This window comes from Pan troglodytes, chromosome 12 (assembly GCF_028858775.2).
Source record: "Pan troglodytes isolate AG18354 chromosome 12, NHGRI_mPanTro3-v2.0_pri, whole genome shotgun sequence".
Classification (NCBI taxonomy): Eukaryota; Metazoa; Chordata; class Mammalia; order Primates; family Hominidae; genus Pan; species Pan troglodytes.
In genome coordinates, this window is record NC_072410.2 from 61,208,823 (window position 1) to 61,221,821 (window position 12,999).

Genomic DNA, 12,999 nt, shown 5'->3' on the forward strand with positions numbered 1-12,999 from the left:
AGAACAAAAAGTCAGAGACCAGTAATGGGTCCTTTTCTGTCAAATTTCAAGCTGAGCTGTTTCTGCTACTTAGAAACATTTCGATTTTCTACCTAGATATGTATTATATCATTGCTATTTATTTATTTATTTATTTATTTATTTATTTATTTATTTGAGATGGAGTCTCACTCTGTCGCCCAGGCTTGAGTGTACTAATTTATTTTTAAGTGCAGTTTAACATTGGAATTATTTATTTATTTATTTATTTTTTGAGACGGAGTCTCGCTCTGTCACCCAGGCTTGAGTGCAGTGGCGCGATCTCAGCTCACTGCATTGTCCATTTCCTGGGTTCAAATGATTCTCATGCCTCAGCCTCCTGAGTAGCTGGGATTATAGGCGAGTGCCACCATGCCTGGCTAATTCTGTTGTATTTTTATTAGAGACAGGGTTTCACCATGTTGGCCAGGCTGGTCTGGAACTCCTGACCTCAAGTGATCTGCCTGCCTCGGCCTTCCAGAGTGTTGGGATTATAGGCGTGAGCCACCCGTCCGGCTGGAATGCTATTCTTAATTGACCTGCATTTATTTATTTATTTGGCAAGCCTTGAGGAAGGGATTTGGGGAATGAACAATGGTACTTGATCAAATAATCCTTGTACTAGGCAATCAGAGTTTCTAGGGCCACTGTACCTGGCCATGGGGGTTTTATTGATAATAATCTGTAAGGAACAAAAGGGTTAGTACTATCGGAATTATTGATTAGATGTAGTGAGCATTAAGGACATATGGAAAGTAGTTTGAAGTAAAATATATACAGTATAAGAGTCAGAATCAGCCAGGCGCGGTGGCTCATGTAATCCCAGCACTTCGGGAGGCCGAGGTGGGCGGATCACCTGAAGTCAGGAGACAGCCTGGCCAAAATGGTGAAACCCCATCTCTAGTGAAAATACAAAAAAAAGCCAGGTGCGGTGGCTCACGTCTGTAATCTCAGCACTTTGGGATGCTGAGGCAGAATAATCGCTTAAACCTGGAAGGCAGAGGTTGCAGTGAGCTGAGATCACGCCACTGCACACCAATTTGGGGTACAGTGAGGCTCTGTCTCAAAAAAAAATACAAAAAAAGTGGCCAGACATAGTGGCATCTACTTGTAGTCCAGGGTACTCAGGAGGCTGAGGCAGGAGAATCACTTGAACCCAGGAGGCGGCCGTGTCAGTGAGCCTAGATCACACCACTGCACTCCAGCCTGGGAGACAGAGGAAGACTCCATCTCAAAAAAAAAAAAAAAAGTGAGACTGTTGCATAGATTACCCAAGTTAATTCTTATAATTTAGTGTTCATTTAAAAGGAAAATTGATTTCCTACTTTTTGTTTTTAAAAATAGTATTAGGCTGGGTATGGTGGGTCAGGCCTGTAATCCCAACATAAAATGTGGCCAAGGCAGGAGGATTGCTTGAGGTTTGGAGTTCAAGGCCAGCCCCAGCAACAATGAGACCAGGAAAAATCAGCCAGGCATGGTGCTAAGCACCTGTGGTCCCAGCTACTCAGCTAGCTGAGGCAGGAGGATCGCTTGAGTCCAGAAGTTCAAGGCTACAGTGAGCTGTGATGGCACCACTGCATTCTAGTGTGGGCAACAGACCAAGACCCTGCCTCTAAAACAAAATGTAAAAAATATATTTTCCATTTCCCTATTCATTTTATGTATTTGTAGCATAAATGTTACTATGCATATTGACACTTAACACCATTAGATTTTTCTTACACGTATTATGTTGCTTTACTGCATTAGTAATATTTTTTTCGTAATTAGGAAAGTCCATAATTACTGTTACAGAAATTTTTTATTTGGGATATTGTGGGAAATGGCTAGTGTTGTCATAGTTAATAAAAATTATATAATTAAGTGCCATTGAAGAACCATAGTTTGAAAGTGAATTTAATACATTAGCTCATAGTTATACAATCTCACAAGCATTTTGCTGCCTTCAGGTTGTCAGTTTCCTGCTAATGCTAATGACTAAATTTTTTATTTTTCTTTTCAACGAAAATTTCACTCAGTTCTATATATGCCAGATGAGGCTTGGAACATACAGCTCTACAACCTTTAATTGCTTTTCCAAAAATCTGAACTCTATGAAAATGAAAAATCTTCATAATTTAACTGATTTGGTGACAAAGCGCAAAGTGAACAGATGTGAGAGTATTTGTAATTGTTAATTTTACGTAGTAGGAAATAGTAATTTGTTCAATTAGGGTTGCTACTTCATATCCTTTTAGTGTTTCAATATAGGTGTACCACACTACTTTTCCTTTAAAAATGTTCTCAGAATTTAACATTCTGCAACACTCTTGAACCCTGTGATTTTGGAGAATGGAACCTATAGTAGATGCTCAGCAAATTCATGATGCAAATTAAAATCAAGGATATGAGTATCATGTCTTAACTGTTTAAAGAGTAGGTTTTACTATGAAGAGATCCATAAGTAAAGAGCATTTGAAATGAAAACTTTTTCCTAAACTTCCCTCTTTTTTTAACGTTGTGTGTGTGAAGTTAATGTTGTATTTCTAATATGAGCTTAATGTTACAATTAATGTATAGTGGAAAATAATAACACGTATATTAATTCAATTTTGAGACAAGAGTTCGCTCTGTTGCCCAGGCTGGAGTGCAGTGGCATGATCTCCGTTCACTGCAGCCTCCGCCTCTAGGCCTCAAGCGATCCACCGGCTTCATCCTCCCAAAGTGCTGGGATTACAGGAGTAAGCCACTGTGCCCAAGCCATCAATAAATTTTTATGGGTTAGAAGTTTGGGCCAGGCCTGGTGGCTCATGCCTATAATCCCAGCAGTCTGGGAGGCCAAGGCAGGTGGATTACTTGAGGTCAGGAGTTTCAGACCAGCCTAGCCAACACGGTGAAAACACGTCTCTATAAAAATACAAAAAGTAGCTGGGTGTGCTGGGCGCAGTGGCTCACGCCTGTAATCCCAGCACTTTGGGAGGCCGAGGCGGGCAGATCACGAGGTCAGGAGATCGAGACCATCCTGGCTAACACGGTGAAACCCCATCTCTACTAAAAATACAAAAAAATAGCCGAGCATGGTGGCGGGCGCCTGTAGTCCCAGCTACTTGGGAGGCTGAGGCATGAGAATGGCGTGAACCCAGGAGGTGGAGCTTGCAGTGAGGCGAGATCGCGCCACTGCACTCCAGCCTGGGCGACAGAGCGAGATTCTGTCTCAAAAAAAAAAAAATAGTAGCTGGATGTGGTGGTGCGTGCCTGTAATCCCAGCTGCTCAGGATGCTGAGGCAGGACAATTGCTTGAACCCAGGAGGTGGAGGCGGAGGTTGCAGTGAACCAGGATTGCACCTCTGCACTCCAGCCTGGGCAACAGAGCAAGACTGTCTCCAAAAAAAAGAAAGAAAAGGCCGGGTGCAGTAGCTCACACCTATAATCCCAGCACTTTGGGAGGCCGAGGAGGGCGGATCACTTGAGGTCAGGAGTTCAAGATCAGCCTGGCCAACATGGTGAAACCTTGTCTCTTATTGAAAATACAAAAATTAGCCAGGCATGGTGGTTGATGCCTGTACTCGGGAGCCTGAGGCAGGAGAATCACTTGAACCTGGGAGGCAGAGGTTGCAGGGAGCCAAGATTGTGCCACTGCACTCCAGTGTGTGTGACATAACAGGACTCCGTCTCAAAAAAAAAAAGAAAAGAAACACATGGAACCAAATTAGGATGAAAGAAACTGGAATAGCAGTTTGTTATAGGCTGGGCGTGTTGGCTTGTTCCTGTAATTCCAGCACTTTGGGAGGCCCAGGCAGGAGGATCACTTGAGCCTATGAGTTTAAGACCAACCTGGGCAACAATGCCAGATCCCATCTTTAAAAGTATGAATAGCACATTAAATTCATTGATTTTTTTTTTTTAAGTCTCGCTCTGTTGCCCAGGCTGGAGTGCAATGACGTGATGTCTGCTCACTGCAACCTCCGCCTCCCGGATTCAAGTGATTCCCCTGCCTCAGCCTCCCGAGTAGCTGGGATTACAGGCACCCGCCACCACGCCCAGTTAATTTTTGTATTTTTAGTAGAGACAGGGTTTCACCATGTTGGTCAGGCTGGTCTTGAATTCCTGGCCTCAGGTGATCCACCCACCTCAGCCTCCCAAAGAATTGCTGGGATTACAAGCGTGAGCCACCGCACCCGGCTGGAATTTTTTAAAAATGCCAATACTGGTGACAGGATTAGAGTATATTAACTGATTTTACTTAGTCTTTCCATTCCCACATTAATTAGTTCTCAAAATTTATTTGCATGCTACAAAAGAGCTCAACAATTTTTTTATTACGTGCAATTTTTTTAATAGGAATAAAAAAATACGTTGTTGGCCTCATTATCAAGACGTCATCTGACCCAACTTGTGTAGAGGTAAGAGTTTATTTTGGAGCTTATTGGGAGAGCATAAAATCATTTAGATATTGAGTCTGACTACAACCTAATTCTGTCAAGACACATAGTCACACATATGCACAGTCAGTCATTTGCAGTAGAGCTGTAATCATTTGTTAGGATTGTCTGGTTATATTCTTATTTATACTTACCTCAGGCTCTCATTTAATCTTTTACTTTTCCTTAGAAAGAAAAGGTGTATATCGGAAAATTAAATATGATCCTTGTTCAGGTAAGCTTTAACTTAACTGTTTTCCTTAGAAGAATTATGCTTATTATTTGAACAAAATGTTCGACCTACTTAGGAAATAAAGTATACTAATATTTTGCAGAAGTAGTGACAGTATTCTTATAATAATAGGTAACCTACTGTCTAGTACTTGAATGTTAATTTGCTGTGGCAGTAATCATCAAATAACGTTAAAGCCATCATTTATGTGGCTGCAGTGTGGACTGTATGTTGGATTCTTTTTTATCTTTTCTTTTCTTTTTTTTTTTTTTTTTTTTTTTTGGAGACAGTCTCCCTCTGTTGCCCAGGCTGGAGTGCAGTGGCATGATCTCGGCTCACTGCAGCCTCTGCTTCCCGGGTTCAAGCGATTGTTCTGCCTCAGCCTCCTGAGTGGCTGGAATTACGGGTGCTTACCACCACGTTTGGCTAATTTTTTGTATTTTCAGTAGAGACAGGGTTTCACCATGTTGGCCAGGCTGGTCTCAAACTCTTGACCTCAGGTGATCCACCCACCTCAACCTCCCAAAGTGCTGGGATTATAGGTGTGAGCCACTGCACCTGGCCGGATTGTTTTTTAATTTTCTGATATGCCTGTGCATATTTCCTTTGCATGTATGTCTCTGAGTCCTTTGATTTCCTCGTCCTTCTAATTGATTTCCATGCTTAGTCCTTAAACTGTCTATGTAGACTAAATTTATAATTTTTATGTTTATCTGTTTTCTATAGTAATATCATAAAATTTTTTCCAGAGAACCCTGGTATGTGTGGGGGAAAAAACAGTAATTTCTATTTAAATAAGACTTAGAAACATCCAAGCTTCCAAAAATTTTAGTGTATTCAGTAATTAACTCCAGCTTTTATTATACTTTAGAGCTTTCTGTTAGCCCTTCTCTGAATGGTGAGAGAGAGGAGAGAATATAAAGAAGGTTAACATGTATTTTTATAATCTGAAAAATCCCTTGTGTGTGCCATGAATAGTCCAGACTTGCATACAAATATAATGCAGTTCATGAGGCTTTTGGTTAAAAGTTTATTCAGGCCCCGATTGCAGTGCGTCCTCTCTTTTAAATTCATATATCCAAACCCTACTACATTTCAAGGCTCAAATTGCATCCAATAATAAGCTGGCTTAACCGGTCACTTTTTATCACCAGTAGTTAATTAAATCCTTGAGTCTCCTAGGATAATTTCTTCTCTTCTTGTTTGAAATGGAGTGTCGCTCTGTTGCCCATGCTGGAGTGCAGTGGCACCGTCTTAGTTCACTGAAACCTCCACCTCCCAGGTTCAAGCAATTCTCCTGCCTTGGCCTCCCCAGTAGCTGAGACTACTGGCCCACACCACCACCCCTGGCTAATTTTTGTATTTTTAGTAGAGACGGGGTTTCACCATGTTGGCCAGGCTGCTCTTTTTTTTTTTTTTTTTTGAGATGGAGTCTCATCCTGTTGCCCAGCCTTGAGTGCAGTGGCCTGGTCTCGGCTCACTGTAACCTCTGCCTCCCAGGTTCAAGAGATTCTCCTGCCTCAGCCTCCCGAGCAGCTGGGATCACAGGCACCCGTCACCATGCCTCGCTAATTTTTGTATTTTTAGTAGAGACAGGGTTTCACCATGTTGGCCAGGCTGGTCTTGAACTCCTGACCTCATGATCCTCCTACCTCGGCCTCCCAAAGTGCTGGGATTACAGGCACGAGCTACCACGCCCAGCCTGGCCAGGCTGTTCTCAGACTCCTGGCCTCAAGTGATCTGCCCACCCTGGCTCCCCACAAAGTGCTGGGATTACAGGCATGAGCAACCGCGCCCGGCCTCCTAGAATAATTTCTACATATCTATCAGGCAGATACTAATACACAGACAGACCCATTAGACAGATTGGACCTTTCATTAGGATAATTGAAAAGGGTCCTGCGGTGATTAAGATAAAAGACTTTATCTGTGTTTTGTTTTCTACCCAGTAGGGTGAAGAGGGTGGCACATTTCTTCCTTTTAATAAAGGAGGAGAAAATGAAAAGTGATTTATCCTTACTCCTGCCTTTATCCATTACATAATTTCTTTGAAGTTTGTTTTATTTGCCTTTGAGAAATGAAGTGCGATTAACATTTCATGTCTTATTTTAGATACTGAAACAAGAATGGCCCAAACATTGGCCAACTTTTATCAGTGATATTGTTGGAGCAAGTAGGACCAGCGAAAGTCTCTGTCAAAATAATATGGTGATTCTTAAACTCTTGAGTGAAGAAGTATTTGATTTCTCTAGTGGACAGATAACCCAAGTCAAATCTAAGCATTTAAAAGACAGGCAAGTAATAATTATGTTTTAGAATTTTAAAGTGATTTCTCAAACAATTTCAAGCAGTTTGGATGTAAATTGTAGATATTTTAAGGAACTATGATCAGTAATATGTTAAATTGCTTGTGGTGGTTTTCAACTGCAGATTAAGAAATAGTCCTAGACGGGGCCTAATAATTTACCTCTGAAGGTTGAAAAATGAATTGTTCAAGATACACTTCAGGAATTGTTTTGTATGGTAACTAGTTTAATAGGTTCTAAGCAAATGATTTGTGTCCAAACATACGTATTAGTTATTTTATTTTATTTTGAGACAAGTCTTGCTCTGTTGCCTGGGGTGGAGTTGCAGCAGCGCAATCTTGGGTCACCACAACCCCCACCTCCTGGATTGAGGTGATTCTCTTGCCTCAGTCTCCCAAATAGCTGCGACTGCAGGTGCATGCCACAGAGCCTGGCCTCAAATCAGTTATTGTCTCTGCTGCTTTTCAGTTCCCCAATTGTTAACAATAGTGTTCTTTTTAAAACAAAACAGAAAACTAGATTTGCCTCTAATAGTAAGCAACGGGTATAAACTATAGGTACACTTCCATTAAGTTTTAAACATTTGTTGTAGTCATTAGGAAATCTTTTTCCCCTTGGGTTGCCCAGGCTGGTCTCAAACAATCCTTCTGCCATGGCCTCCCAAAGTTCTGCGATTACAGGCATGAGCCACTGTACTGGGCTTTAATCATTTTTATTAGTATTATAGATAACTGATACTTCTGTGTCTTCTAAATCTGATATTTTTGTGGTTTTTTTTTTTTTTTTTTAGCATGTGCAATGAATTCTCACAGATATTTCAACTGTGTCAGTTTGTAATGGTAAGTGTTTTTAATTTCATTTTTAAAAACAATAATAGGAAAGCAATTATTTACAAGTGTGTTTTGTTATAGGAAAATTCTCAAAATGCTCCACTTGTACATGCAACCTTGGAAACATTGCTCAGATTTCTGAACTGGATTCCCCTGGGATATATTTTTGAGACCAAATTAATCAGCACATTGATTTATAAGGTACAGTGAATACATTTCAGTTATTTGTCACCGGATAGCCACATATATTCTTTTCACATGTAAAGCTCTCATCTCTGCATTCTAAACCTTATTCAACCTTGTTTCTAACACGAGGACGCTGCTCAGGAGAAATTTCCCATATTCACACCTAGTAAATTATTTAAAGTGAGTTTCAAATCTGATTCTGCCACTTAGACCATGTAATTTTATGAATTCATTTTGAACAATGGATTTGATTATATTGCTTTTAGTTGAGTAAGTTACAGTGAGGTAAGTCAAGTGCTATTTCTGAAAAATGAAAAGTTCATCTTTTAACTGATAATTTAAAATTGATACCATGTTATGGCTTAAGTTCTATAATGGTTTAGCCTGGGCAAGTTGGTGAAACCGGTCTCTACTAAAAATACAAAACAGCCAGGCGTGGTGGTGCATGCCTGTAGTCCCAGCTACTCGGGAGGCTGTGGCAGGAGAATCTCAAACTCAGGAGGCAGAAGGTGCAGTGAGCCAAGATCGTGCCACTGCACTCCAGCCTGGGCAACAGAGCGAGACCCTGTCTCAAAATAAGTAAAGTTCTACAGTGGTTTATCCAGAGATAATCACTGTTACCAGTTGGTTGTATTATATTTTCAGATGTTTTCTTGACTGATATAATGAATAAATTAAGTATCTAATTGGAACATTATAACTTGATCTCTTCAACTTCGTAGTTTAGTTTGGTAACATAATATGGATTTATAGTATTTGAATGATCAGTTTATTGCTTAATTATGTAAAAACCTTTCTATTGTCAACAGTCCTACAGAGAACATTCTCAGACATAAGATATTATGCAATTGTCCAAACATTAATTTATTTAAATATTTTAATGTTTAATCACCAGATTATTAGGTATGTTTAATTTTAAGGTTTTAATGCCCCCTGATTTCCAACCCCAGACGATAACTGTTTATCTTCTCAACAATAGAATATATAAGCCAATTTTCCCATATTCTTATTACTCTTAGATATATTGACCATTTCCCAAAATTCTAAGCAATCACAAGTTTTAGGTCCTGTGTAATTACACAGAAAGTATAACATTCCTAAAAGTCATATCACAGATTCTAGGAAAGTTGTTAAGGAGCCTTGTTATTTTAGGACACATCAAAAGAAAGCAGTTTAGGCCGGGCGCTGTGGCTCACGCCTGTAATCCCAGCACTTTGGGAGGTCGAGGTGAGCGGATCACGAGGTCAGGAGATCGAGACCAGCCTGGCCCAACGTGGCAAAACCCTGTCTCTACTAAAAATACAAAAATTAGCCGGGCGTGGTAGCATGCATGTGTAGTCCCAGCTATTTGAGAGGCTGAGGCAGGAGAATCGCTTGAACCCAAGAGGTGAGGTTGCAGTGAGCCGAGATCAAGCCCCTGCATTTCAGCCTGGGCGAGCGAGACTCTGTCTCAAAAAAACAAAAAAAGTTTGCTCCTGAAGCATTTACTGTATACTGAGTAGGCAATAAAATTCCCTCTCAATATATCTGCATGATAAAATATGTTCATTCACTTGGCCTGTTTTTGACGTCTACCCCTATATTTAATTGTTAAAGCCTTTTTCCTTTTAATTGTGAATTTTAAGTAAAGTGTGTATCAGGCCAATTAATTTTATGGTTCCCTCCCCCCTTTTAAATAGTTCCTGAATGTTCCAATGTTTCGAAATGTCTCTCTGAAGTGCCTCACTGAGATTGCTGGTGTGAGTGTAAGCCAATATGAAGAACAATTTGTAACGCTATTTACTCTGACAATGATGCAACTAAAGCAGGTAATATAATACTATCTTGAAAATTGGCTGAATAATTTTAGTGCCTTAGAAAATACCAAATTCCAAATGAGTTATTTTAGAACGACGTATCAAAGATAAGCCATAATCTTTTATTACATAAAATTTGTAGTAAGCTACAAATTTTTATGATGTTTCCAAAAATTTCTTAAAATTCAGGTTTGGGGTGTGTTGTGGTAATTTATTTCTGCACACTTTAGGAGCTTGGTCTTTTGGGAGATACCTGACCAGACAGTGGGAAACCTGGGACTTGTTCCTAACATTGTGTCTGAAGGAATTCTTTTCAGCCCTAGTTTGATTGGTTATCTATTAAATGATCTAGAAGGTTATTCATAATACTGTGTTCATGGCCAGGCATGGTGGTTAATACTATAATCCCAGAACTTTGGGAGGCCAGAATGGGAGGACCAGTTGATGCCAGGAGTTCGAGACCAGCCAGGACAACATAACCAGACCATCCCTACGAAAGATTTAAAAAATAGCTAGCTGTGGTGTTGCACACCTGTAGTTCCAGCTACTCTGGAGGCTGAGGCAATAGGATCGCTTGAGCCTATTAATACAAAGTTAAAATGAGCTATGGTCACACTATTGCACTCCAGCCTGGGTGACAGGGTAAATCCCTGTCTCTTTTAAAAAACAAGGAAAGATAGATTACTATGTATGTTTGTGATCTGAATGAATGAATTGATTATTTTTACATTTTTCAATGTCAGTGAGAAAGGGATAAGTCCAATACTAGAAAAATTTAAAGGCTGTGATAGCGGCCTTTAATTTATTTGAGAAGAGTCAAAATCTAGGTCCTAGAGATATAAGAATAGGTATACTGGACCTAGGAGTTCTGTATGTGGTTTAACATTAGCAAAAGGGTGTTGGGATATTAGGGCTTAAAAATAATAGTGTTGGCTGAGTGCAATAGCTCAGACCTTTAATCCCAGCACTTTGGGAGGCTAAGGTGGGAGGATTGCTTGAGCCAGGAGTTTGAGACCAGCCCGGACAACATAACAAGATACCGTCTCTACAAAAATGTTAAAAATAAGCTTAGTGCGATGGCACATACCTGTGTTTCCAGCTACTCGGGAGGGGCTGAGGTGAGAGGACTGACTGAGCCTAGGAGGTGGAGGCTGCAGTGAGCTTTGGTCATACCACTGCACTCCAGCCTGGACAGAGTGAGACCTTGTCTCAAAAAAATAATAATAAAATATAAGTGTCTTTTGTTGTTTTATAAAATGCGAACTGATCGTCCCTTTTAAAATTTGCAGATGCTTCCTTTAAATACCAATATTCGACTTGCATACTCAAATGGAAAAGATGATGAACAGAACTTCATTCAAAATCTCAGTTTGTTTCTCTGCACCTTTCTTAAGGAACATGATCAACTTATAGAAAAAAGATTAAATCTCAGGGAAACTCTTATGGAGGTAAGATATGTGGAGCTTTTGCTCCTAAAATTCTGCTCTGCCTACTAATAACTCTTAAAAGTGCTTTTTTTCTAAAATGTATGTACCTTTTGAGATTTCTGATTACTTAATATTTGATCAGTACATTATATATATTCTCAATTCTGAATTACAGTTATAAGCCCAGTTTTCTGATTTTATGTTCTCCATAAAGCTAGGACTAAAAATTTATAATCAAAATTAAATTACTAATTATTATATCATTTCTAAGGTTAAAATTTCAAAGACCTTATTTTAAAATTTCAGTTTTAATTCAAATAACATGCATTTGTTCATTTAAGATATACAATTCATCGTGTAATCCCAGCACTTTGGGAGGCGGAGGTGGGTGGATCACTTGAGGCAGGAGTTCGAGACCAGCCTGGCCTACATCGTGAATCTCTGTCTCTATTAAAAATACAAAAAAATTAGCTGTGCGTGGTGTCACATGCCTGTAATCCCAGCTCCTCAGGAGGCTGAAGCACAGGAATTGCTTTAGCCCAGTAGGCTGAGGTTGCAGTGAGCCAAGATCACAGTACTGCACTCCAGCCTGAGTGACAGAGCAAGACTCTGTCTGAAGGAAGAAAATGTCTCTCTCTCTCTCTCTATATATAAACTTAAGTATATATATATATATATATAAACATAAGTATATATATATACACACACACAATTCAGTGGCATATTAGTATATATACAATGTTATACAACCATTAATACCTAGATCCAAAACATTTTCATCACCCGAAGGTGACCCTTTACCCATAAAACAGTCACTTTCTCCTTTGTTCTCTCCCCAACTTCTGGCAACCATTATTTTGGTTTCTGTCTCTGTAGATATATCTATTCTGATTATACCATATAAAGGGAATCATGCATGTGACCTTTTGTGTGTGTCTGGTTTCTTTTATTTGGTGTTGTGTTTTCAATGTTCTTCCATGTTGTAACCTGTATCAATACCTCACTTTTTATCATGTCTGAAGAATATTCTCATTGTATGAATATTCAGTATTTTGTTTGTTCTCTCCTCTGTGATGGTACATTTGGGTTGTGATACCACTTATTGGCACCCAAGGCCTTTTAAATAAATGTCGTTCCATTAGGAGACATGATAAAAATACATATTGATCAACTACTATGTGAGAGATTTTTGAAGTGCTTTAGGGCATGTCAGAAGAAGCAGAGTTACTCCAGAGTTTGCTGTCTATTTGATAAGTATTGAAATCTGAGTTGTGATGAATAAAACATGAATTTTTATTTTCCCTTAAGGTGTAACAAGTGAAAAGCAATTTGAAGTTGGTAATGTTTAAGAATTATTTTAATAGTTTTGGTCTTCTGTGTAGGCCCTTCATTATATGTTGTTGGTATCTGAAGTAGAAGAAACTGAAATCTTTAAAATTTGTCTTGAATACTGGAATCATTTGGCTGCTGAACTGTATAGAGAGAGTCCATTCTCTACATCTGCCTCTCCGTTGCTTTCTGGAAGTCAACATTTTGATGTTCCTCCCAGGAGACAGCTATATTTGCCCATGTTATTCAAGGTAACAGAGCGGTTGGTTGAGTGTTCTTCCTGTTGCATACTGTGGTTTTGAGGTCTGAATCCAAATACTTCTAATCTGTGTAAATAAATTAGCTGTAAAAAGAGAACCCAACAACTTCTCCATGAGTGTGGAAAACTAGAACATGAAAGGAGTTGAGTCTAGAACCTTGATTCTCAAGAGTGTGGTCCTTCTCTCAGTATCAACATTGGTTGTGATTTCGTTAG

The 12,999-nt window shown here is 39.5% G+C and overlaps 1 protein-coding gene across 16 annotated transcripts in view; it reads left to right on the forward strand.

Moving 5' to 3' along the window:
- Positions 1-12,999, forward strand: part of XPO1 (exportin 1) — a 60,656-nt gene that overhangs the window by 31,845 nt on the left and 15,812 nt on the right. For 6 of the 16 annotated variants that reach the window (XM_054678422.2, XM_054678426.2, XM_063789828.1 and 3 more), the window contains 8 exons: positions 4,339-4,400; positions 4,609-4,653; positions 6,763-6,944; positions 7,747-7,795; positions 7,868-7,987; positions 9,652-9,780; positions 11,058-11,216; positions 12,578-12,775. In XM_054678422.2, the coding sequence (XP_054534397.1) occupies positions 4,339-4,400; positions 4,609-4,653; positions 6,763-6,944; positions 7,747-7,795; positions 7,868-7,987; positions 9,652-9,780; positions 11,058-11,216; positions 12,578-12,775 (944 nt within the window). The remainder of the gene's footprint in view (positions 1-4,338; positions 4,401-4,608; positions 4,654-6,762; positions 6,945-7,746; positions 7,796-7,867; positions 7,988-9,651; positions 9,781-11,057; positions 11,217-12,577; positions 12,776-12,999) is intronic. The other 10 variants (XM_054678427.2, XM_063789833.1, XM_063789836.1 and 7 more) reach the window with 3 other exon arrangements.